Source organism: Lepus europaeus, chromosome 6 (genome assembly GCF_033115175.1).
Source record: "Lepus europaeus isolate LE1 chromosome 6, mLepTim1.pri, whole genome shotgun sequence".
Lineage (NCBI taxonomy): Eukaryota > Metazoa > Chordata > Mammalia > Lagomorpha > Leporidae > Lepus > Lepus europaeus.
The window spans coordinates 99,118,653-99,144,486 of NC_084832.1; the positions used below are offsets into that span (position 1 = coordinate 99,118,653).

The window sequence follows — 25,834 nt, forward strand, 5'->3', positions numbered from 1 at the left end:
GGCAGTGGTTTTAACTGCAACGCCACAGTGTCGGCCCCTCCCATTCCTTTTAGAGAAACTTTCACACATTTAAGACGGCACTCTTTCCTCTAAAGCAAAAGTAGTTTTGAAAACAAGCAGAGGAGTCGCACTGTGGCGCAGCAGGTAAAGCTGTCACCTGCAGTGCCAGCATCCCATATGGATGCTGGTTCAAGTTCCTGCTGCTCCACTTCTGATCCAGCTCTCTGTTATGGCCTGGGAGGGCAGTGGAAGATGACCCAAGTCCCTGGGTCCCTGCACCCATGTGGGAAACCTGGAAAAAGCTCCAGGCTCCTGGCTTCAGATCAGCACAGCTCTGGCAGTTGAGGCCCATTGGGAAGTGAATCAGCGAGTGGAGACCTCTCTCTCTGTAACTCTGACTTTCAAATAAATAAATAAATCTTTGAAAAAAAAAAAAAAAAAAGAAAAGAAAACAAGTAGAACCAAGCATCACGCATTTACCCTCCAGGGAGCCCCTGGAGTCTCTCCCTATTACTTCTTCTTCTCCTACTTTTTAAAAAAGATTTATTTTATTTATTTGAAAGGCAGAGTGACACAGAGAGCTCCCATCTGCTGGTTCACTCCCCAAATGGCTGCAACGGCCAAAGCTAGGCCAAAGCCTTGAATTCCACCCAGGTCTCCTACACGAGTGTAGGGGCCCAAGCACTTGGGCCATCTTCTACTGCTTTCCCAGGCACATTAGCAAGAAGCAAGATTGGAAGTGGAGCAGCTGGGACTCGAACTGGTGCTGCGATACAGGATGCCGGCATGGCGGCGGCGTTTCACCTGTGGAGCCACGACGCCGGCCCTCTACTACTCCCAGCCAGGCTTTCCAGGAGGCTTAAGAGCCCTCGCCCTCCTGCTGGCACTGCAGATCCCAGGGACAAAGGTTTCTGAAGGACGGAAATGATGACGCCGGAGAAGACGTGTAATTAGGAGCAAGCGACAGCATCAGGGACAAGCAGAGTGAGCCAGCTCCACATCAGACGCCACCCAGAATGCCAGAGCAGCCCGCATGAAAAGAAACCACATCAGTCAAATGCAAATGCACGGGGCACAGCTAAACAAAAAACCTACACAGCTTGAAAGAGACATGACTGGCAGATGCGGCCAGAGCAGAAGTCTTTCCCAAGCCCACGTTCCAGGGTCGGCACGGAGACTCCAAAGTCGAGGAAGCACCAAGTGCCTCCGCCCTCTGTCTCACCTGTGTAGAAGCTAGAGTTGTTATTCTTATCTTGCTCGAAGATGCTCTTGGTCTGAGAGTCGAATCGGAGCCATAGCCCAATGGCGAGGACAGCAATGCCGGCAAGCTGCAAGATACACGGGACACAGGCGTTAGTTTTGAGCACCAGCTACCTGGATGCAGGAGGGGAGGCTTCCGGCTTGCCAAGGATTTGGGGATTTCTCAGTCTCTGTTCCTGGACCTGGCAGCAGCAGGAGTCGGTGTGGAGTGTATGTATGTGTGTGATCAACCCAGGTTCTCTAAGTGTCTGTGAGCTGGCAAGAAACAAGCACCTATTAGCAATGCAGCAACAGAGTGACTACAGACGGGTAATAGAATACTATACAGGTGTCAGAGCTGTGGAATAGCAGGTTGAGCCACTGTCTGCAATGACAGCATCCCACATGGGTGCTAGTTCAATCCCTGGCTGCTCCACTTCCCATGCAGCTCCCTGCTAATGCGCCTGGGAAAGCAGTGGAAAACAGCCCACGTGCTTGGGCCCCTGCACCCATGTGGGAGACCAGAAGAAGCTCTTCACTCCTGGCTTTGGTCTGGCCCAGCCCTGGCTGTTATCACTATTTGGAAAGGGAACCAGTGGATGGAATACTTTTCTCTCTCTGTCCCTGCCTCTCTGTAACTCTACCTTTCAAATAAATAAATAAATGAAAACAAGAAAAAAAAAGCTTTAGATAAAAAAAATACAGCAGTGACAACGAGTAACTACAGCCACATGCAACATCATGAGAGCATCTCTCAAAGTTACACAAAGAAGCAAGAGCCAGGAGAACATGGTCCAAAATCAGTGTTCTGTGTAGGACTGCACATATACATATGCAAATATGTGCATGCAAATGATAACGGAAACTCAGTGGTGACTTCTGGGTAGACGGAGGGACAAGCACTCGGGGAAGAGGAGGTGGTGGCAAGGGGTATATCTAGGGTGCAGGCAGCACTCTCTTTTTTTTTTTTTTTTTTAATTATTTATTTAAGAGGCAGAGACAAAGAAGGTGAGTGAGTTTCCATCATTCCTCAAAGGCCCGCAGCGGCCCCTGGCTGGGGCTGCAACCAGGATTCAGGCCTCTCTGGGAGTGGCAGGAGCCCAATCATTCGAGCTGTCACCACCACCTCCCATCTGTGTTAGCAGACAGCTGGAGTTGAGAGCAGAGCCAGGTAGCAATGTGGGTACTCCACTATGGAACCACTGGCACAGATGCCCGGCCTTGGAGACCACACTGCTTAGCAAATGACCCATTGGGGCCTCCCCTCGCTGCCCCTCTCACAAGGCTGAATCCCAGCCTGTACCGCTGAACAGGCCAAGGAGGCGGCCTCCTGCCAAGCCCCACCCCAGCGCCAGCTCCCATTGTCGCCCGTACCAGGGCTTGCCGGGGGAGTGACTCACAGGCCTCCAGCGAAGTGACCGGCTGCACGAATGAGTGAGTGGGCTCCGGGCCAGCGCCCGGTTTCCAAGTTTTGCTGATCCCCCTCCCCCCGCAAACAGAGGGGCTCTTATGCAGAGCCCAGCTCTCCAGGGACCTTGATTCTCTGCCCCAGGAGCTGGCAACATCCGTGGTGTGCACAGGCCCTCTTTCCTCCTCCCCTGTTCCTCCCTGAGTGGCAGTGGGTGGGATGTGCCGGGTGGAGAGAGTAAGTAGAGCCCCCCCACCCCCAAACTCCAGCCAGCCTAGGTGGCCGCAGCCTTGTCTGTACCCCCAGTGGTGCACGCTGATTTGTCCCCATCACAGGGGCGTTTCCACAGACTGGCCTACAATTGCTGGCTGAGTGTTTCCCCATCTGGAATGGCAGGATGGGGCCCTGCCTTCCTCTTGGCCCGCAGCTAACCAGTGAAGGAGACTGCCTTCAACGGAGGTGGTGCCAGTGGGCCTTAGGAGAACAACATAAGCCGAGCAGCGCGAAGGTCAAGAGCACGGCCCCACGGCCCTTTGCACAGTCACTTAGCCCCTTCCCAGACCTCTCGATCCCCGTGTTACAGAAGGCAAGGTCCAGCATCACTTAGAACCACACAAGGTCAAGTGCCTGGTGGCTGGAGGCCGCAGAAGAGAACAGTGCACAATGTCAGGCTTGAAGGGGTGGGAATTTTACGGTGAAAATGCACCTGAGGGGCAGCTATTTGGCCGAGCAGTTGATATGCCTGCATCCGGGGCTGGCGTTGTGGTATGGCAGGTTATGCCACCTCCTGCAACACTGGCACCCCACATGGTCAAGGGCTGGAGTCCTGGCGGCTCCATTACTGATCCAGCTCCCTGCTAATGCCTGGGAAAGCAGCCAAAGATGACCCAAGTGCTTGGGCCCCTGCCACCCATGTGGGAGACTCAGATGGGAGTTCCAGGGCCCAGGCTTCAGCCTGATCAAGCCCTGGTCATTGGGGCCATTTGGGGAGTAAACCAGTTGGATGGATGGAGATACAGCGTGCTCTCTCTCTCTCCCTGCCACCCCACCCCCAACTGCCTTTCAAATAAATCAATATTCAAAAAAAAAAAAAAAAAGATGCTTGCATCCCATATCAAAGTGTCTGGTTAGAGTCCCAGCTCTGCTCCTGATTCCAGCCTACTGCTAATGCAGACCCCAGGAGGCAGTTGGCGACGGCTTAAGGAGTTGGGTCCCTGCCGCCCACATGAAGACTGGACTGGGAGCCTGGTCCAGTTCTAGTTGTTTTGTGCATCTGGGGAGTAAACCAGTGGGTGGGAGCAGTCTCTCTCTCTCTCAAAAATAAATGAAAGAGGAAGAGGAAGAGGAGGAGGAGGACAACGACAGTCTGAGAACTTTGGGTTCAATGACACATGGGGGCCAGGATTTCTTATCAATGAGAGACATGACGAGGTCTCCTGGCGTAATCCATGGGGAAGAAGGAGGGGTCTTTCCCACCCTGGACCCAGCCCAGATGCCCTCATTCAGACTCTGGGTTCTCCGAGTTCCCATGAGCACCACCATGAGCAGGGGAGGGCTGGTGCCTAGCTGGGAGCAGCCTGGGCTAGAAACCCGGGTGTGGCTCCGTCCCACGCACATGCTGAGAGGGTCTCTCTGCGGAAGGTAGGCCCTGACCTCGCTCCCCTATGGCAGGAAGTGATCCCTTCCCACCCCTAGGGACTGGAAGGCTCAGGCTGCTGGATCTCGGCGTGTATGACCTGAAAGCTAGGCTGCCGCTCCCAAGGCCCAGGGTCCTCAGGCTGGACTCCATTGGGGTTAGCTCTGAACCCTCTTCCCCTTGTCTTGGTTCTGGAGACAACGCCTGGTGGTGCTCCTCAGGGAGCCTTCTGTTCTGGGCTTGGTGCCAATCAAAGATTTTCCCTCAGCTCATCCCATCCCCTGCGGAGGGAAGCTCCTGCCCCACCCCCATCCCATCCAAAGGACTAAGCTCCAAAAGGTGCCACAGAGGTGCACTTTGCACGGGGGCTCCGCATGGGGGTCTTGGAGGAACAGTTCTGCATTTCGAGGACCCCAGGGGACCCAGCTACGACCGGGACAAGGCCCCTGCAACTGACAAGACAGCTGTGCTTGCGAGCTGTGCAAGTCTGGTCACCTATCTGGTCCATGGGTGCAGAAGTGGTCAGGACACGGGAGAGCTGGAAGCAGCAGAAAAGGAAGTCCTCAGGCCTCACCTTGGCCATGGGACAGGAGTGGGGACCCCAACCCTGACATCCGGCCACCTGGCGGCCAACACCACAAAGTGTGGCTACAATGAGGAAGGAGAAGCAGCTGCCCCTGGGGGAATGGAAGAAGCTATAATGGAGATCGCTCTTTCACGCCTCAAAACTCCCTGTGAGAGTGGGGGAAGGGTCAAGAAACCAGAGGGGAAGGGAGAGTCAGGTGCCTTTAAAAAAAGAAAAGATTTTATTTATTTATTTGAAAGGCAGACGACAGAGGGAGAGACACAGAGATCTTCCATGCGTTGGTTCACTCCCCAAATGGTCACAACAGCCATATCTGGGCCAGGTCAAAGCCAGGAGCCAGGAACGGCATCCTGGTCTCCCACAGGGGTGGCAGGGGACCAACCACTTGAGCCATCAATAGCCGCCTTGTGCCAGGCGCCTTAGCAGGTAGCTGGGTCAGAAGCAGAGCAGCTGGGACTCTGATATGGGATGCCAGTGTTACAAGCAGCAGCTTGGCTGGGTGCACCACAACGCTGGGCCCTGCCAAGTTACTGGGTTGACTGGCCTGAGGGATATCACGTGAGCCACTGGCTGCCCCGTGTTCTGTTCTGCCACAGGAGACACTGGGTCGCAGGGTGCACATGACAGCTTAGGGTGGCAGGGCCACGAAGCATGCAGAATCCATGGATGGGCGGGCTGTGCTTCCTAAGGGGCTCTGAACTATACCCCGGGAGAACTCATTTTCTGAGTTTCAGGACTCCCCTGTCTCTGACCCAGCTTTCATCCCCAGCTACTTTAATAAGAGAAGAAGCTAAAAGGGAGCAGATTAGCCATTGGACTAAAGAGAACTTTAGCCCTCAAAAAGGGCATGGAAGAAATTTGGCCGAATGGTTAAGACACGAGCATTCCACACCAAAGTCCCCAAGCTCGTATCAGGCTCTGGCTCCTGACTCCAGCTTCCTGCTAACACAAGCCTTGTAGGGTGACAGGTGGTAACTCAAGTAGTTGGGTGGCTGACACTCATGTAGGTGACCTGGATGGAGTCTCTGGCTCCCAGCTCTGGCCTGGCCCAACCCTAGCTGTTGTTGCCATTTGGGGAGTGAACCAGTGGATGAGGGCTCTCTCTATCTCTCTGCCTCTCAAATAATAAAAAATAATAAAGTTTATCTTTTATAGAAAACTTTTATTTAAGAAATATAAGTTTCGAAAGTATAACTTTTGGATTATAGCAGTTCTTCCACCCATAACCACCCTCCCACCTGCAAACCATCCCATCTCCTACTCCCTCTCCTATCCCATTCTTCATTAGGATTAAAAAAAAATAAACTTAAAAAAAAAAAAAAGGCACCAAGTCAATTATCAATGGACCTCCATGAAAAAGAAGATAGCCACTGTATCAGTGTGTGCTGGGTTCACGGATTCAACCTACCACTGACTGGAACACAGTTAGGCCCACGATGACTGCGTCTATACTGTGTCCCCACACACTTTCCCCCTTCCCCAGTTCCTAAGCAGTGCGACAACATGGTAGTCATCTAGAGAATTTAAAGAGTACAGCAGGATGTGGAGGTTCTATGCAGATCCTATGCCAGCTGAACTACGGGCCTTGAGCATCTATGGATTTTGACATCTGCCTGGGTCCTAGAATCCATGTCCCATGCATACTGAGGGATGACTGTAAAGGGGTCTGGGAGACCAAGAAAGTGATGGCTTCTTCCCAGGTGATTGACACGTGGCAGTCACGTTAGCCACACGGTTGCCATGGCTGCTGCCTGGCTTTTGGTCATGATCACAGGATCTAAGCAATTTTGACATCATGCCCAGACCCTACCCTACTTGATACGCTGTGAACAGGTGGGGAGTTGGGCCTAGGTGAGCTAGAATTCTTGCCAATCCTGCAAGAATTTTTCCTTCACCTGTCAATCTAAAATGCCTACCTTCCCAGGATGCACCTGTGTCTCATTTAGGACCAGGAAGGAGGAGATGCCATGATGCCTACTCTACAAGGAGGTGCCATAAAAATCCCAGGGAGCTTCAGGCATGCTAAGACCCTACCCTGTTTGTTTAATCAATTGAGGCACCACCCTTATCTCATAAAAGAGGCTGATGTGTGTGGGGGGGGTCTCTTGTCCTGGGCGTCCCACACTCACATGTGAGGGGATGTTCACTCTCACTGCTAAATCAATCCTGTTCTCCTGTGTGCATGTGGCTGTGCCTCTGCTTAGAATTCTTATCCCTGTGTGGGGCAAGAACCTGGATTAAAAGGTAGGATATGCAGGCCTGGACCACGCTCACTGGCCCCTACAAAGAGCACCAAGAATGGAGGGGATGGAAGAAGCCACCAGAGCCCCACCCCTAGCTTGAGGCCTCGCCCAGTCTGCCTGGTTACCTCTTTTGTTTCCGACAAAAGCCAAATGGAAACATTCTGTGTTTGTTAGGAAATAGTTCTTTGCCATCTGGCCAAAAAATGGTTTCCATCCATTTGACGGTGCAGGGAGGAAAAAAAAAGGATATTTTTTCCCCGTTGTTCTACTGGAAAATTTTCACTTGTGCTGTTTTTTTTTCCTGAGAAGACGGGCCAGGAGAAAAACGTGCCAGGCTACAAAACCCTTGACTGTACTTCTCAAAACTCTCAAGGTCATGAAGGGACAAGGAGGGACAGAGAGCAGTACAGAGCAGAGGCGCTGAAGGAGGCAGGACAGCCGTCCCGGGAGTCCCAGACAGGATCCCGGGAAATGCGAAACCCGAGGAAGTCTGGGCTTTGGTTAAAGGTAAGGCAGCCAGGCTGCTTCCTCAGCTGTAACAACGTCGCACAGAAACTTCGGATAATGCAGGAGCGGCAAATGGGGAGGAGTGAAAGAGAACTCTCTATTCTCTCTTTGTAGCTTTCCTGTGAGCAGGAAGCAATTCTAAGCCAAGTGCACGCATCAGATGGAAGCCTGCTCCATTAAAGAGCCTCCTTCCTGCCTCTGCGACCTTCTCGCCCCTTGCCAACAGCACATGCGCAGATCTCTTGATCCCTAAGAACCAAGCAGCCCTGTTGCCCTGCACTTACCCTGAAGCCCTGAGCCTGAAGCTCAACCACACCCTGAGTCCCAGCACTGCTCACCCCTCCCAAGCCGACTCCTGCCTTCACACAGGTCCGTGTGACTCTGAGAGGCTGCGTGCAGATGGCCCCAAGCGAAGGCTTCTGCTCGGTCCTCCCGCGTTTGGCTCTTGCAGCAGCTGATGCCATTGTAACCCTCTCTCCTCTTCCTCAACACTTGCCGAGTCAGCCTCCTGCACAACACGTCTCCAGGGACAGCCTTGTGGCCACCTAGGCCACTGTGCTTCCCCCACCGAGAGGTCCCCACCAGTCTCCCCGTAGCAAATGCAAAGCAGCTGCGCTCTCACATCTCAACGTCTCATTGGAGCCCATGACCCTTGAGGTCGAACAACTTCTTAGCCACTTTAGCATCTCCCCTGCCCTAACCATGCTTGGGACAAAATAGTCCCCCTTTGTAAGAAAGGAATGATCATGTCACTGCACAAGACTTTTCTGGGGCCAGGAGTCTGGCACAGTGGTAAGATACTGCTGGGGCGCCCACATTCCTTATCAGGGTGCCTGGGTTTCCGTCCTGGCTCGGCCTGATTCCAGCCACCTGCCAGTGTACTGAGTCTCTGCCACCCACGTGGAGACCCGGCCTACGTCCCTGGCTCACAGCATTGGCCTGGCCTAGCCCTGGCTGTTGTGGACGTTTGGGCAGTGAAGCAGCAGATGGAAGATATCTGTCTCTCACATAAAGAAATAAAAATTAGGGGCCGGCGCTGTGGCGTAGCGGGTGAAGCTGCTGCCTGCAGTGCTGGCACCCCATGTGGGCGCTGGCTCAAGTCCAGGCTGCTCCAGTTCCCATCCAGCTCTCTGTGGTGGCCTGGGAAAGCAGTAGCAAATGGCCCAAGTCCTTGGGCCCCTGCACCTGCGTGGGAGACCCAGAAGAAGCTCCTGGCCCCAGATCGGCTCAGCTCTGGCAGTTGCGGCCAACTGGGGAGTGAACCAGTGGATGGAAGATCTCTCTCTCTCTCTCTCTCTCTCTCTCTCTCTCTCTCCCCCCTCTCTGCCTCTCCTTCTCTCTCTGTGTAACTCTGACTTTCAAATAAGTGAATAAATCTTTAAAAAAAGAAATAAAAAATAAAAAGACAGATTTTGGGAACACACTCATATCTCCTCTCCTGGGTCATCTGCCTTCTGACTTGGCTTCTCATTCGCTTGCATCTTCTAACACCTCCCCACGAGAGCAAGAAGGGACTCAGTACAACGACCTTTCCAGAAGAAATACTGAGTGAGGCTGCTCAGGGCTGCATGCACAGTACTTGGTGGCTGACAAACACTTCTCTTTCGGGGCTGCACTGTGGTGTAGCGGGTAAAGTCCCTGCCTGAAACGCCGGCATCCCACATGGGTGCCAGTTTGTGTCCCAGAGGCTCCACTTCGGATCCAGCTCCCTGCCAATGCGCCTGGGAAAAGCAGACATGGCCAAGGTATTTGGGCCCCTGCATCCGTGTGGGAAACCAGGATGAAGTTTCTGGTTCTGGCCTGGCTCAGCCTTGACTGTTGTGGCCACTTGGGGAATGAACCAGCAGATGGAAGACTTATCCCTGTCTCTTCCTCTCTCTCTCTGTAAATCTGACTCTCAAATAAATAAATAAATCTTTTAAAAAAAAAGAGTTCTCTTTCTATAAGTGATGGATGTCACTATGAGATCTTGGAGGAAAAGCTTACAAAATCTTTAGAGCACCAAAGTTCATGACAAGCCCACGCCTTGCTGTTCTCCGTATCTGCAGCTCTGCCAGCATCGAGGCACCTTAAAAGCCAGTTAGCTAGCCCCATTTTGGATGAAACCCAGGTAACCTGATCATCTGGGGCTTGAGTCATGAAAAGCCAGTCCTGTCCCAAAGTGAGGTGCACAGGGCACTTTCCTCATTCACGCTGATTCACCGCCGAAAGCATAACTGACTGAAGGCCTGGGGATCAGGGTGTCAGTGAGTCACCCTGCAGATCCTGCCGCAGGGACAGGTCCAGAAATCTAACACCGAAACACACACCTGGAGTCGAAAGACATCAAAACGCGCGAGAGCTCAGGGGACCCTGTGCCAAGTCCGCAAAACTGGCTCTAGCTAGAACGCGGGCGGGTGTGTGTGTGTGTGTGTGTGTGTGCATGCGCGCACAACAGGCCTGTATGTGGGCAGAAACTCTTACAGAAGGCGGCAGAGATGGGGAGGGGCCACGAAGGGCCGAGGAGCTGCCTGAACCAACAGGAAGTTTCGGGTGTGTGTGGGGTCGGGGTGGGGGCGGCCGCTGTGTCCTATCTCTCAGCAGGAAAGAACCATGTTTGCCTACAGGACAAACACCACTTCCAAGAGAAATCTTTTCTTGGCAAACAGTTGGGAGGTAAGCTGCCCTCCCCCCAGCCTCCTCTTCTATAACAGGACCTGACTGGCCACACTTTTTTTTTTTTTTTTTTAATTTTAAATAGTTGCTCACTAGCACTTTGTCCACTCAGCTCACAAAGCCCAGGAAGTGGACAGTGGCTCTTTCTCCGTGCTGACTTCTCCTTTAGGTCTGCACCAGAATCCAGGTGGCTGCACACAGGGACTGGGGACGGGCGGTGGTGAGTGAATGGGGTCGGGAGAAGGGAGAGCCTTCTTGCCTAGTCCCATCGTCCTGGAAAAGCACTGGCTATCTGGTTACTCCGGTGAGTGGTGGCCAGCGAGACACTGTACATTTTTCAGTCTGGGATAGGTGGTGTAACAGGAAGACAGCGAGAGGAGGAGGAGGCCTGCTACCGCCCACTGCCCCCGTTCCCAGCAAGGCCAAGCAGCCTACGGCCTCGCTCCATGTGGGTGGGTGTGTCAGAGCCACCTGGAGAATTCCAAACACAGGTCTGCCTGGGCTCCTAAGGGATTCCACTGTCCTGCTTTGCCGAGAGGCACTGCACTGGTGGGTAGGGGAGCTCTGAGCTCTGATCTGGGTGCGGTCACCCAGGAGTGCCATGATACTCAGTATTCTCCTGAGCCCCTCGGTGCCTCAGGGGCCTCCTTTGGAAATAAATATGGGAGCCGGAGCTATGGTGTGGTGCTGCTGCCTGTAGCGCTAGCATCCCATATGGGCGCTGGTTCAAGTCCCGGCTGCCCCACTCCCAATCCAGCTCTCTGCCATGGCCTGGGAAAGCAGTAGGAGATGGCCCAAGTCCTTGGGCCCCTGCACCCAGAAGAAGCTCCAGGCTCCTGGCTTCAGATCGGCTCAGCTCTGGCCATTGCAGCCAAATGGGGAGTGAACCAGCAGATGGAAGATCGATCTCTCTCTTTCTCTCTGCCTCTCCTTCTCTCTCTGTGTAACTCACTTTCAAATAAATAAATAAATCTTAGAAAAAAAAAAAAAAAAAGAAACATGGTCGGTGCTACCTATCCTGCTTGCGACCCAGGTACAAAGTGAGGATTCAATGAGGTGACATGGGCAACGCTCTGAGGGCAAACCAGAAAGTTCTCTAGCAAGCCAGGTGTTGAAGGCAAAAACCGATCACGACCATCATTGGCGGCGGAATCCCCGCCATGGGTACCACCGCTGTCATCACCCTTCAGGGAGACACGAGCCGACGCCGGGATGATCCACGGGCCTCGTGCAGACAGCTGGGCAGGCGAGGGAGGCTTGGGACACCGGGGTCCTGTCTGCTGGCTTCTGTGAGAGTCAGTGTGAGTGTAAGGCGAAGGATAAATTTACTTTCCTCGCACCCACAAACGACCTCCCTGAGCACACGAAAGCCCGCCAGGAATGGCTGCAGGCACGCGGGCAAGGCGTGTCCCAGGGAGGCTGCTGGCTCAGACCCAAGGCCCTGGCCTGCCCTGGGCTCACAGCCTACCTCTCCAGCAGAGCCCTCTGAGGAAAGCAGTTATTACGGCAGATAACAGAGGCTGGGGCTTTCCTGGGTTGGGCCGGGCAGGAAAGGGCAACCTTCACCCCTTAATTTCCTCCTCCAGCGAGATGCGTACGTAGCAGCGGTTTTTGTTTGTATTTGTCTCCCGTGCTGGACGAGAGGGACAGAGCAGCAGCCAGGAAGTCCCCGGCGGACCGAGAGCTGAGGACGCGGCCAGGTTCCCTCGCCAGCCATTGCTGGGCCCCCAAACATCAGCCATGCTTTAAGAAAGTCACAGGCGTGGAGAGAAGGCCCTCTGTGTCTACATAAGCCTCATCCTTCAAAAACAAGTCGGGCCACCCGGCCTCACCCATTGTCACGGCAACCGCGCTTGCCACCGAATGCCAAGCCTGGGCCGGGCTGATTCACCAGTCAGGAGGCTGGGCCTGGCAGTCGCCAGCAAGAACAAACAGGATCCCTCTCCCTGAGGCCTCCTCCAATCCTCTCCCTCCTCCTCCCTTCAACTTCAAATTAAGGCCAGGGCTGTTGTCTTTGGAAGGGTGAAGCCACTGGGACAAGACCAGAAGCCCTGCAGTCTCCCCCTCCTCGGTCCCCTCCAGTGAGACCACGACAAAACCATGCTCATCAGCGGAAAAAACCACTAGGACTGGGTCTCCTTAGCAAATAAAGAATTTGAAGCTCCCGACAAGGCGAGGGCATGGGGCTAGCTTCAGTCTTCCTGGGGATGAGGTGCGAGCTTCCAGGGATTGCAGCTCTACAGAACCGAAGCCCCCTTACGTGGTCATCCTGGGCACTGGCTGGGCAGGTGCAGCCCCTGGTCTCAGAGTGTGGTGCCCTGGCCTCCGGCGGCAGCAGCAGCACCCGGGAACTTGTCAGACCTGCACACCTGCCTGCACACCTGGACTTACTCAGTGGACGGGGTGGGGCAGCACTCTACAGGGAACAGGTCGCCCCAGGTGACTCTGACACACCCTCGAGTCTGTGATCAGACCCATGGCTCTGGATATGGAACAAGGAAGCTCAGGCATGAGCTCTTTGGAGCGGGAATAGCTTTCTATGCCTTTACTGAAAAGCAGCCCTGGGTGGGAGGTGTCAGCTTTCTCACTGTCTGGCTAAGGGAGCGCTCCCAGCCACACTACACTGAGCTCTGGGCGGGGGTGGGGGGTGGTGTATGCTGGCACCCACCGTCATAAAGCCCTGGGATGCTGAGAAGGGTGAGGAGAGAGAGGGAGGGAAGGGGGAGGAAGCATGGGGTCCAGGAAGCCGCAGTGATGTTCAAGCTGGAACATACATTTTACATTTAGCTCCCAAATGTCCCTCCCCCCCCCCCCCAAACCCCCGCCCAGGATCTTCCCTGTTAACCTTCCTGCTTCCCAGTGAGGGGCGGGCGTGTAGTGCCGTGGGTGAGCCGCCTCTTGGGATTTCTGCATTCCATCCTGGAGTGCCTAGGTTCAAGTCCTGGCTCTGCTCCTGACTCCAGCTCCCTGGGAAGCAGCAGACAAGAGCTAAGTAGCTAGGTCCCTGCCACTCATGTGTGAGAATTGAGTTTCCGGCTCTTGTCCAGCCATAGCTGCTGCTGCGGGCATTTAGGGAATGAATTGTTGGATGGGAGTTCTCCGTCTCTCAAATATATAAGTACATTCATAATTTAAAGAGAAGCCCAGGCCGGCGCCGTGGCTCAACAGGCTAATCCTTGCAGCTCCGGCACACTGGGTTCTAGTCCCAGTCAGGGCACCGGATTCCGTCCCAGTTGCCCCTCTTCCAGGCCAGCTCTCTGCTATGGCCTGGGAGTGCAGTGGAGGATGGCCCAAGTGCTTGGGCCCTGCACCCCATGGGAGACCAGGAGAAGCACCTGGCTCCTGCCTTCGGATCAGCGCGGTGCGCCAGCTGCAGCGCACCGGCCATGGCGGCCATTGGAGGGTGAACCAATGGCAAAAAGGAAGACCTTTCTCTCTGTCTCTCTCTCTCTCTCACTGTCCACTCTGCCTGCTAAAAATAAAAAAATAAAATAAAATAAAAAAAAAAGAGAGAGAGAGAAGCCCTAATGACTAAGGGGGCCTGCGAGAGGCCCCCACAACCTGGCACACACGTCCCCTTGCTTTCCTAGGCCAGGCTGCTTAACACATGAGAGCGGACCCTCTTCCTCCAGGGAGCCCAAGCTCCAGGATGAAAGGGCTTTTTTAAGAGAATACATGCAGAGGCTGCTAGACAAGTTGAAGGTTATCTTGGCTGCTGTGTTGACTTTGGACAGGCTTTCCTGCCTATTATCAACCCCTCCAAATGCTGGCAAAGGAAACGGGAAAATACGTCATGGCCACAAAAATCATGATGGCAGCAACTATTATCCGTGAAGGCTGATGGCTGTCACACACTATGGGAGGTGGTTTACATAGGGAACGTCTCATCCCATCTTCTCATCACCCCTATTTTATAGATGAATCGGGTTCAGAGATGTAACCCACTCACAAAGACACGTCCAGCAAAGAGGTGGAGCTCGAACAGAAGCAGGTGCACCCAGAGGACCAGGCAATCTAGCAATCCTCTTCCCACCCTGTGCTTCCTCACCGCCCCAGGGGTGGATGGGACCTCCTAAGAAAGGAGAGAGGCCTGGACATGTTGAACTTGGCAAAATGCTCTGGCTTAAACCTAAACCTGGCGATGAGGGTTCCTTTACTTGCTGCTGCTTGTCGACTGTGATTTAGACTGAGGGTGTCGGCTGCGGGCTAGGGGAGGGCCGGGGGTTCTGACCACCAGCTCCTCCCTTAGGTTTGCTCTCTTTCTCCCCTTGCTGAGGCTAGGAGAGGTGGTGGTGGTGGTGCGGGTGAGATGCACCCTACAGGGCCTGTTCCCACTTCCTCTGATTTTCTACCCAGGGTCCACACAGAAGCAAAGGTGGCTTCGATCCTGTCCCTTTCTGGGAACTGGTTTCTGGGTGTTCTAAGGGTCCAGAATGTTCTAGATGAGAGTACTCAATCCCCTTGTGGGAGCCACAAGGTGTGAACTGAAGAAGTGCTGAGACCACCTGTGTTGGTTTGGGAGCAAAATAGATTTTTCCTTTCAGTTTCGACAGCAAGCTCAAGTCCAAGTTCAGCTCCACCCAGGGAGGCATGCTTTTGGGGCATTTCCAAGAGGGCTGCAATACTAGTACTTCTTACCCGCCTGCCGCAGGCTGGGAAGATGCTGGAAGTGAGCGTTCTGGAAACAGATGGAATGGTAAGGCCCCTGCTTGTGTTAGAAAGGGCACGGGCCTAGGGGTGAGAGTTCAGCTTGAGCAATCCCGTGTGATATGGTGTGAAGCAAGAGGACACGATGACCACCAACCTGAGGGGCAAGCTCTGTATCTGAGAAACCCTAGGCCAGGCAGGAGAAGGGCAGCAGAGGCCAGCACACAAGCTGTTTCCGGGGAGCCAGGCCTACAGTAAGAACTGTGCATTACCGATCCCATTGTTCGCTCACCAACTCGAAGGCCCTGAGAGGGCCACAGCATTACCTTTATATGCTGAGGCTAAGGAGAGGCACTAATGTGCTGCCTGACCCACCCCCAGTATCCTGGGTCGGTTAGGGCCTCCCGCTACTACACACAGCTCTCCCATAGCACCTGCAACAGGCTTGGGAGTCGGGAAGTGGATCCAGAACCACCCCCGACCTGGCCGTGAGAAGCCAGGTGCTTGGAGAGCCAGACTTCTGCCCATGGCCACAAAGCACCCTAAACACAGAGATTATGGTACTTGCTCCCCACCACTCCATACCATTCAACGTGAAAAAAAAAAATCCAAAGTATAAAATAAATTAAAAAAGAAGTTCAAGGCTGGAGCCTGGCCCCTTGCAGGGGACATACCCGTTAGGAGTAACAGGCATGCAATGCATGAGAGGCTTCTGGGAGATTTGCTGTTTTGTAAGCCTTGGACACCTGTGCGTTCTGCCTTCTTCCCCGGGAAGGGTTGAGCACCATCCCAGTGAGCAGCCAGAGCGAATGACAGGCACAGATCGCAGCCACTCGACTGCGGGCCTCTCACCCCGTGGAGGAGGGAGGAGCTCTGTGCACTCTGGGGCGTGGCAGGGGAGGAAGGGCCAGGTAAGCGTTTGTTTCCTCAGCCTACCTTTATGGAAATCGGACAGCCACCTGGTCTGAACAAGTTCAGGAGTTGAGAAATCCTTGTGGCACCGGGAACAAAGCACCATTTGAAAAGCAGAGCCCTTGCTCGGTCTCCGGGCTCACGGGGCGCACTCATGTTAGGGGCCCATGTCAAAGACTGGCTGGCTGGGAGGGCCCCTCCCCAAGGTAGCCTCTGTCTGAACAAGAAATCTCCTTTTAAGTTTCCACTGCCTGCCCTGCAGCCGCTGGCCGGCCCAGAAATAAATCCCTTTGCTGCCGAAAGCAGCTGCTCTCATCGCAACCCGAATCGTGGGGAACTATGGCAGGGGGGATGTTTAGTCTTGGATTCCAGGATACCACACATTTGTTTTCCATTGTGCACGCTGAGACGTCTGGCGCTTGTGTGTGCACCACCCTCGCTCACACGCTTCGGCCACGTGGGCAGCCCGAGCCTACTCCATCTGGAAAACCGCTTAGAGCAGCTCATGAGGCGAGCGGGGTCCCTTCTTCCTGGCCTTCAAACAATGCCACGGGGTACACCGATTGACAAGCCCACGTAAGCAAGACATGCCCAGCTCTGCTCGGTGGTCTGCCTGCCGCCTCCACTGCAGGACACAGCGAGCCCCAGCCAGCAGGGGCAAGGGCCTTGATCCCCAAACTCCTGGGTCTAACCCATCCCCTCTCCTGTCCGTCTGCCACTTTCACTATGGATCTCTTCGCTATCAGTTAGCAAGTACACACACATTTGCTATCTACGGTCCACACTCCATCCAACCACTTCACCCGAGTGCTTTAATTTTTGCAACAGGCTCACGGGGTAGGAAATATTCGTTTCAACTTTTTAGATGAGAAAACCAGGACACAGAAGTTAAGATGCTTGTCTTATATCACATGGCAGAAATAGAACTTGAACCCAGAACCGTCTGACTGCAAACTCCACGTTCGCAAACATCTAGTGAACTATTTGTATTTTGTTAAGATGAAGGGTAGAATAAGTGAATCATACAGAGAGAGAGAGAGAGAGAGAGAGAGAGAGAGAATCGTCTATCCATTGGTTCACTCCTCAAATGCTAGCAACAGCCAGGGATCTAGAAATTCCATCCCAGTTTCCCACAAGGGTGGCAGGAGTCCAAGCGCTTGGGCCATCTTCTGCTGTCTGCTGGGCACACACATTAGCAGCAAGCTTGACTGGAAGCACTGTGATGTGGGCCGCGGGCACCCCAAGCGGAGGCTGGATCTACCTTGCCGTTTGTCTTTTTGATCGTTTCTTTTATTCCAGAGCCAGAATTTTCCCCTTCTGCCCTTTCTCCCTCCTATTCATTTCAAAACTGGGGCCTTCTATACTGGAAGGCCCGAGAGAGGGTAGGTATCTGCAATGGCCACCTGGCCTGTCTCAGAGGAGCCACCTACAGAGAGAGCTGGGGCTTCTTCCCACCAGCCTCCGTCTCAACAGCGCCTGCCACACCCTCGCTCCACTGCCCAGAAAATCAGAGTGGGAAACGACTTCTGCAGAGCCCCTTGGCACGGTTTCTCACGCTGGCTCTCCTACCGCTGCCCCCGCCCATTGGCCACTGTGGCCCCAGGCAGGAGGACTGGCGGCCGTCAAATGGCCATTGTCTTTGCCTCCCCTAGAGGAATGGCCCCAAGTGCAGCCCAGAGCCTCTGCCCTTTCCCCACAGCACCACCAGTCAGCAAAGGGCAGAGGGCACAAGAAGGCACAACCATGGGCCTCTTGTTACAGCCCCGCGCATGCGCTCTTGAGACACAGCGCAAGTCCTGGAGGCAGCTGTGACGTGGGACTGCAGCTTCCCATTGAAAAGCAGTGTCCTTCCCCGCCACCAGGAGAGAATCTCATTTCCAGGCACAGTGAGTTTTCAGGTCTCTAAAGGGTCATCTAGGGGGTCAGGGCTACAATCTGGCTGGAGGGGAAGAAAGGTTAGAGAGATTTTCTGAGGCTGGAAGAGGCACCGGTTTGTGTCCCGGCTGCTCCTCTTCCAATCCAGCTCTCTGCCGATGGCCTGGGAAAGCGGTAGAAGATGGCCTAAGTTCTTGGCCCCTGCATCCTAGTGTGAGACCCAGAAGAAGCTATTGGCTCCTGGCCTTGGATTGGCCCAGGTATGGCCATTGTGGCCACTTGGGGAGTGAACCAGTGGGTGGAAGACCCCTTTCTCTCTCCCCTTCTCTCTCTCTGACTCTCTCTCTCTCTGTTTCTCAAATGAATAAATCTTAAAAAAAAAAAAAAATAAGCCATTTGGCAGTGCTGGGTGGCTGGTTGGTGAGGGGAGGAGTGGGTGTCTGGTGCAGTGGCTAAGCTGCTGCTGGGGCTGCCTACATCCCATATCAGAGTGCGTGGTTCTAGTCCTGGTTCCTCCATTTCCAATCCAGTTTCCTGCTGCACACCCCAGGAAGGCAGCAATGACAGCTCAAGTACTTGTGTCCCTTCTACCCACGTGAGAGACCTGGATTGAGTTCCAGACTCCTGGCTTCAGCCTGGCTCAGTCCTGGCTGATGTGGATTCTTGGGAAAGGACCTAGTAGGTGGAAGATATCTCTGTGTCAGTCTCTCTCTCTCTGCCTTCCAAAAACAAACAAACAAAACAAACACCAAAAAACAAAAAACCACCAAACCAAAACCCATGAAAAAATAACAACACACCACGTTGAGTCACAGCAGTAGTAGATTTAAATCTACAGCCCCACAGCACAAGGAAGGCATCCACATGACACTGGGGAGGGGCCTCCTGTATGGGGTGCACATTCCTTTCTAGGGGTAGGGCTGCGGAGGGGAGGGGGCCTGGCTCCCCCCCTCCAAGTCGGGCCACGGATCTGAGGCATTTATGGAAAGCGGCACACGGCCACCATTCACCTCGGAGGGAAGAGCCGACGTGAATTCCAACACCAAACCTTGAAGAGCGATGACGAGGAAACAAGAAGGTACCATCTTGCTGACCTTTTCATTTAGAGTGTTAATCAATCAATCTCACTGCTGAGCGGGTGGCAGATTGCACCAATGTACATTACAAAGACGTTCTAACGAAAATGCTGGAGAAATCTGTTGTGAATGGAACAACAGAGCTGTCCAACTCCCTTTACGGTATTTCTAGCCCCCAGTCGCGTTCCCTCCTCCTATGATGTATGCACTGTGTCGTTTCTGTGTTTGGACATCAACTTGCAGTTTGCACCATGAGCGTGAGCTAGGAGCAGACTCCGGGGTCCAGAAGCTCGGTGTGCTGGAGGGGCCTTGGCAGCAGCTCACCAGCCACTGGCCTGCCCCACCCTGGACCTTGACTGTACCGGATAAGCCTCGGAGGGTGACTTTCCTAACAGAGCCAGCAACAGCCACAATTTCTGCTCCTCTGCACAATGTGTGGCAAGAGGATTAAGCAAGAAGAACCCTTAAAAGCCTGTGGTCTGACTGTTCAAGTCCACGGTCCCCAAACCTGTCACCCCAGGGACCTTCTCTGGAGTCAGATGAGCCCGGGCCGCCCTCTAGGTCAGCTGTCTTTCCTTGTTCCTGAACCAGGCTGGTCACTGCCTTCTCAGGAGCCCACATCCCCTAATGATCGATCCCCATGAGACATTTCTCCTTCCCCAAGTCCTGCAGGAGGACAGCGGGTCAGGCAGGGCCATCTGTCTCCCCTGGGTGGGAAGGAGGAGCCTACAAGGTAGGGCTTAGCTGGACACTCATCAAGTTGAACAGTTGGGGTAGACCAGAAGTACAGCACATGCATTAAACTTAGAGCGAGCCAAAGCCACTCCTTGGGCAATGATTAAGCTGAGAGAGCGACGCGGGGGGCGGGGGACAGAGGGGACAGGGCGGGGAGGCAGTGCTCCAGGCCGGGCCACATCTGACCAGGGAAACTTGGGGTTTCTGATGCCTCTTGCCAAGTGTCCCCAGGAGTACCCCTTGGAGCCCCCCTGAGGAGGGTGAGACCACCTGCCCCCAAAGGCTGGGACTGCGGACAGTTTTGGGAATCACATGGAAAACCAGAAAGGGGCGTTCACCACCTGAGGTCCATGGGCCTCCAGGAAAAAAGAAAGCCAAAAAAATGGGCATAACCCCGTGGAGGCGGGTCCCATCGCTTTCCCAGGAGTCCCTAGAAAAGTTACGCACTTCCGAAGCAGCACACACTCCTTAAAAACTATCCACAACTAAGCATTTTCGGGGGGGGGGGGGCGCAATTACTGGGTGGGTACAATTATTACAAAATTCTCTCATGCAGGGACAGGGCGCTGCCCTCCCCAGCTGCATGCCCTTACTTGATGGAAAGCAAAAACATCCCCTGGAACAGCGTGGTTTTTTCCATGGGTTGAGACAGGCCAGCCGTCTGAAGTCAGTCTTCAAACACCGAAGCTTAAAAACGGACTAAGAAGAGCCTATTCCAGGGCAGACAGTGGCCACTGTGGCTCACAGCATCATACTCGACACCATGTGAATGCTGCAAGGAGGCGCCCATGGCTCCAAACCTCAAAGGACGTCCTCAACTCCTCCACTCGGGTCTGTCCAGGACGGGCTGCCGACAAGGCGCCCACGGAGGCCATGGCCGGCGGCAACCTCAGGCCCCCCACCCCCCCACCCCGGGCCAGCCGCACCCAGGCAAGAATATGAGGGGCCGTGTTGCTTGGGAGAGAAAGCGCTCTTGTAAACCCAAGGTATTATTAAGTTGCACTGTGTGCCCAGTCCCCAGGCCACACCTCCTCATAAAACAGAACGGGAAAGCAAACAGACAAAACACACACAGGACACACAGCTCTGAGTGCAAAGCTGGAGGGCTCCCACCCAAAGGAAGGTGTGGCAACGATGATTTATGGGGACCATGAGACACGGAAGAAAGGCTCAGTTAGCAGCGTAAGGGCTCTGGGCAGGGGTGGCCTGTGACAGTTTCCTATGCAGGCAGTGCCAGACTTGGGGCTGCACCAGCAGCTGCTTTCTTTGGGCATAAAAGTGTGGGGTCTGGAAGGTGCTTGGGGGTGGTCACTCAAAAAGAAAGGGGTGGAGAGGGTGAGGGAGGGAAACCGAGTGTGCAGGAGGAATCCTCTTGCTACCACCAGATCAGAAGGCCAGACGTTTGGGGAGAGAGCCTGAGCAGGCAAAAGCCTCATTGTCCTTCCCAGATGCAGACATCTGGCCTCAACTCACCTCTGCTGGAACCTGCCAGCCTCAGTACAAACAGAGCCCGGCTCAGCAGCGGCCCAGGCTGTCTGGGCGCCAGAGGAGGGAAGCCAACTGCCCCATAGTCCACACTGGCCCAGCCCCTACCTCCAAGTCAGGCGGCTTCTGCCAGGAGCAGCAAGCCAGAGGGAGGGGCTGTGGCCGGCGCCACCCTGCTCATCCATACCCTGCCCAGGCTCCGAATCCTGCTGCCTCACGGCTTCTCTTTGGGGGCAGTTTTACGTTCAGGAAGACTGGCGCAGGGGCAGGAAGAGGTGGCAAAGAAGGGAGGCATGGTGCAGGGCGGAAGTGCTCCTGGCTGCATCTGTGGCTCCCACTGCCACATCTGTCAGAGGCTGCTCTCCACTCCACCCTGTGGAGTACTCTCCCAGGCCACCCTGTGCAAGGCTACCATGGCCAAGGGCACAGCCCGCATTCTTGAGCCGCCACAGCAATGCCTGGGGAGACGCTGAGCACCAGAGGGCCAAGGTGCATGGGCACTGACAACACCACCAGAGAGCCCGCCCAGGGCGAGTAGAGGGGACCGAGAGGTAACAGGAAAGAGACACAGGAACCAGGTTCTTGCTCCAGAGGCAGAAGTCAGGGGCGGTGATGCTGGGAGGATGAGTCTTGAAAACACAGATCTTTCCATTTCCTGATTTCCACCTGGGGGTGGGTGTGAAAGTCCTATTGCTCCAGGGGTTAGCTTCTAGGCTGAGGGTGATGTTCTAACCTGTTCGTTGGTTTTACAAATGGGGAAACCGAGTTCCGGGGCACAGGTTTGGGGACAGAGCCCACGTCTCTCATTGGGTCCAGGTGATACCATTTCTTGGGAAAGAGACCCCCCCTGCTATTTCCATCACTGAAGGAGGGTCAGGGGTGAGCCACGGTGAGCAGAGCGGAGGAGGTAGAGCACAAGGAACTGGGCTCACTCAGTTCAGCCAACTTTTCCCCTCCTTTATCCTAAAGGGCTCCAAGAAGAAGGTAGAAAGCCCTCACTGTGCAGACTTAGAATCTGGGGATAGAATGGGGATGGCACATCCCTTGGGTAGCCCTAGCCCTGGTCCCCCATTCAGCTTGAACGGCGTTGTTTATCACTCTGACACTAGGAAGATGTTTTCCCTCTCGACTGTTTCTCAGGGGGTTGGCAGGCAGGGAGGGCTGAAGGAAATGCAGAAACAACCAAAATAGAGCTAGGAGGTTTGGTTCTGAGGGTGCTGGAAAAACAGACTGATTGCAGGTTTGGCCGTGGGCATCAGACACCGGACATGGGGAGGGCTGACTGCACAGGCGCAGCTGTCACGGAGGGATCCTCAGGACTGACAGCAGGGCCAGACAGAGGCACAACGACCCAGGCGGCCCCACAACCTTCCCACTGCCGCTGGGGCTGGCTTCTCTCTCCATCCCCGCCAGACCCCACACCGCCGCATCGCCTGTGCCCAGCATCCTCAGTACAGGAGACGTGGGGGGCTCCTGGCCTCACAACTCTTGCATTTCAAGACCCATACCGGCTTCCAAATACCAAGATATAAATCCCTGGTCTTGGAACAGAAAGGGAAGTGGTGACATCATCATAATCCAAGCAGTCTCCTTAGATCCTAGATTTCCTTAAAAGAGTCTTGGAGCTGTTGTTTGGCCTGGCAGTTAAAACGCCTGCATCACACATCAGAGTACTGGGTTTGATTCCTGGCTCTGGCTCTTGATTCCAGTGTTCCTGCTAAAGCAGATCATGCGAGGTAGCAGCGACAGCTCAATGGGATTCCTGCTACTACGTGGGAGACCTGGGAGGAGTTCCCAGCTCCTAGCATCAGGCCAGACCAACCCAAGCTACTGCAGACATTTGGGGGAATAAACCTCTAGATGGGACTTCTGTCTGTGCCTTTCAAGTAAAAATTTGGAAAATAATTTTTTGGGAGGAAGGGGGAGCTTCATCCCACTGTCTTGCATTCCCACCCAGCTGGGTAAAATAACTTAACCTGATATGCTCCTGCCACATGACCCTGAACATATCACTTAACTTCTCTGGGGACCAAGTTCCCTGGTTGTCAGTAAAGGGGGGATGACACTTCCTGCTGTTTGGGAAAAGAAAGGACTTTGCAAAACACAACACAAAGTGCACCACCATCATCTAGGGGAAGAGGGCGTTACCTCTGCAGGGACCCCAGTACAAGACAAATGACCAATAAGTACTCAGGAAAGTGTGGTTGCTGCTCATCTCCTGGTGACGGGCTTGGCAGGTGACGGGCTTGGCAGGGGACGGAAGGAGAGGAAGGGACCCAGGGGTTAACGGCAGTGGCGCTGTCTCTGGGATCCTGGGCAAACCCACTCAGCATCTGGTTCTCTGCTTCCTCACTGTGAAGGAGAGCTCCCGCGCCACTCCCAACTCTCAACCCAAACATTTCCAGCATGAGTCAGCCCTGTTTCGGCCAGCAGAGCTAACCAGCAGCACCTAGCCCAGGCAGGGAGCTGTGAATTCGAGTGGGGTGGCAGGCTGGAAGCAGTCTTGACAGATTGCGGGTCCTGCAAGACTCCCAGCAGCTTCCCACGTGTGCCATGGGGCCGATGGGGGTGCAGAGTCTGGCAATCTAAGCCAGCAGCCGAGGGCTAACCAATGACTGGCAGGGCAGAGGGTAAAGCTCCTCAAATGACGAGGGTGGGGTGGGGTGGGGCTCCTTCAAACATTCTTTTCTGGGACACGGACTTGGGGAGAGGCGGACTTGGGGAGAGGCGGAAGCTGACTGGCAGCTGGCTGGCTGTAGGTAACACCAGTAGGAGGGGGTGCCCCCCTCCCCCCAGGGCAGGGCCTCCCTGAAGCTGCCTAGGGTAGGGCAAGGGCACACCTATGTGCTATGCTCAGTAGGGTGTGTTGGGCGTGCAGACCCTCCCGAAGGCAAGTCAGGCTCAGCAGGCTGCAAAACGGCTTTGCTATGGCGCCTTCAGCTTGCAGAGGGTCAGAGCTTAGGGCGTCTACCCCAGGGCCCAGGGGAGCAGTCATTTGCTCCAGGGGAAGAAGTGCATTTCTGGGGTCCCAGTCTCTGCCCTCTCCAGCTTCCTCTCCTGAGTGCTGCAGGAACTGCCCTCCCAAACCCTCTCCAGCCTGCAGACGGGGCAAATGCGGTCCATTTGTGTGTAAGGGATATTGGCTCTGGACCAGGACACAAAAGTCCCTGCATCCCCCAAGGGAAAAAGGTGTGGCCTGGACACACTCCTTTTTCACTGCTTCTGATAGCCAGTGGGTGTGCCCGGGGCGTCCTGCCCGGATGACCTCTCCAGGTGAGCGCCCTGCCTGGCCATCGGGCAGGCAGCCCCAGGCACCTGATCCCCGGCCGGAAGTGCCAAAACCCGGGACTCATCGCACTGGAGGCGCCGGCGATAGGCATCGGCTCCTACTTTCCTCCCCAACTCTCCCAGAGTTCTCTCCAGTTAAGATGCTTATCGCCCTCGGAAAACAAAATCAAGCCAAGCTCGTCTTTCAGGTTGCTGCAAGGGAGCGCAGCCGCTCGCACGGCGGCGCCAAGCCCCATCTTGGGTGAATGGGGCCGCGCGGTCCCTCCCCGAGGGGGCCCGGGGTCTCGGCTCTCACCCAGGCCCCGGGTCCCGGGTCCCCGGCACTGTGCAAAGGCGTAGAGGCAGTGTCCGCACCGCGGAGTCCTCGGAGCGCCCGCTCCCACGGTGGACCCCACCCGGCCACCAACTGCACTGCCCGCCGGTCCTCCCCGCCCAGGGCTCTGAGTTCCCGAGAGAGCGGTATCCCGCTTCTCCCCGCCGCCTTTCCCACGGAGCACATCCAAACTCCACTCCAGTGTGCGCGGAGGAGAGGGACGCGAGCGGCCGGCACGCCCGGGCTCGCTAGAGCCGCTCGCGGACGGGCCCGTCCCGCGCGCCCGGGGCCGAGGTGCCAGCTGGCAGCCGCAGGGCCCTCTCGCCCGCCCAGCCTGGGCAGTGCCGGCCGCCGTGGCGCCCCTGACTCCCTCCGAGGGGCTGGGGGCCCAAAACAGGTGGCCCGTGAGAGGAGCGCGCACTCACCCAGAAGACGAAGTTAAATCCGAAGAGCAGGTACTTGATGCACTTGGTGCCTCCTTTGACCGGCATGATGCTGAATAGAGGGGCCTTGGCTGGCTTGACCGGGGGTGGGCCTGGAAACGCGAACGGCTGCGGCTGGGGCTGGGGCTGCGGCTGCGGCTGCGGCTGGGGCTGCGGCTGGGGCTGCGGCTGGCGGAACCCGGCAAAGGACGGAGTGGCTGGAGGTTGCTGCTTGGCCTCCGGCTGCACTTTTAAAAAAGTGCCACTCCTTAGGGCGCGCGGCGGGTTCCCTGCGCATGTGCCGGGGCCGCCGCCCCCGCCCAGCCCGCCTCCCGGCCCCACCTGCCCCGCCCACGCCCCGCACCGCCCAGCCCAGGTCCTCGAGGCCGGGAGTCTGCGGCTCCCCGAGGCCTCGCCCCTGCTCTGCTTCCCGCCACCGCCCTCCCAACTTCCCCGTCTCCTTTCCTCTGCCCCGGGCCTCCCTCGGCCGCCACCCCTGCCCCTGTTACCGGGGGGTTGTACGGGTAGCCCTGCCCTTCCGGAGGTCCCCAGCCTGGCGCTGCACTTGGGGGTGCCTTCGGCGGGGCGGCGGGAGCCGGAGGCCCCTTCCCCACGGCCGCCTGCCCCCACGGGTCCTGCTGCGGGGGCTCCAGCCTGAGGGGTCTCCGCGGGTCCTGCTGCGCCTGCTGCAGCCTGAGGGTCGCTGCCTGCCTTTATTTCCCCCTCGGACGGCTCCTCGCAGGCCCCCCGGCGATGAACTTGTTCTTTGGCACACCAGGTGGAACAGGAGGCGGTGTTAGAAGCTCG

The 25,834-nt window shown here is 55.5% G+C and overlaps 1 protein-coding gene across 1 annotated transcript in view; it reads right to left on the reverse strand.

Moving 5' to 3' along the window:
• CD9 (CD9 molecule) overlaps positions 1-25,288 on the reverse strand; it is a 35,952-nt gene extending 10,664 nt beyond the window's left edge. Inside the window, exons 1-2 of the mRNA XM_062194752.1 lie at positions 25,031-25,288; positions 1,223-1,328 (exon numbers count right to left, since the gene is read on the reverse strand). Coding sequence (XP_062050736.1) covers positions 1,223-1,328; positions 25,031-25,096 — 172 coding nt within the window. The 5' untranslated portion in view covers positions 25,097-25,288. The remainder of the gene's footprint in view (positions 1-1,222; positions 1,329-25,030) is intronic.
• Positions 25,289-25,834: the final 546 nt, after the last annotated feature.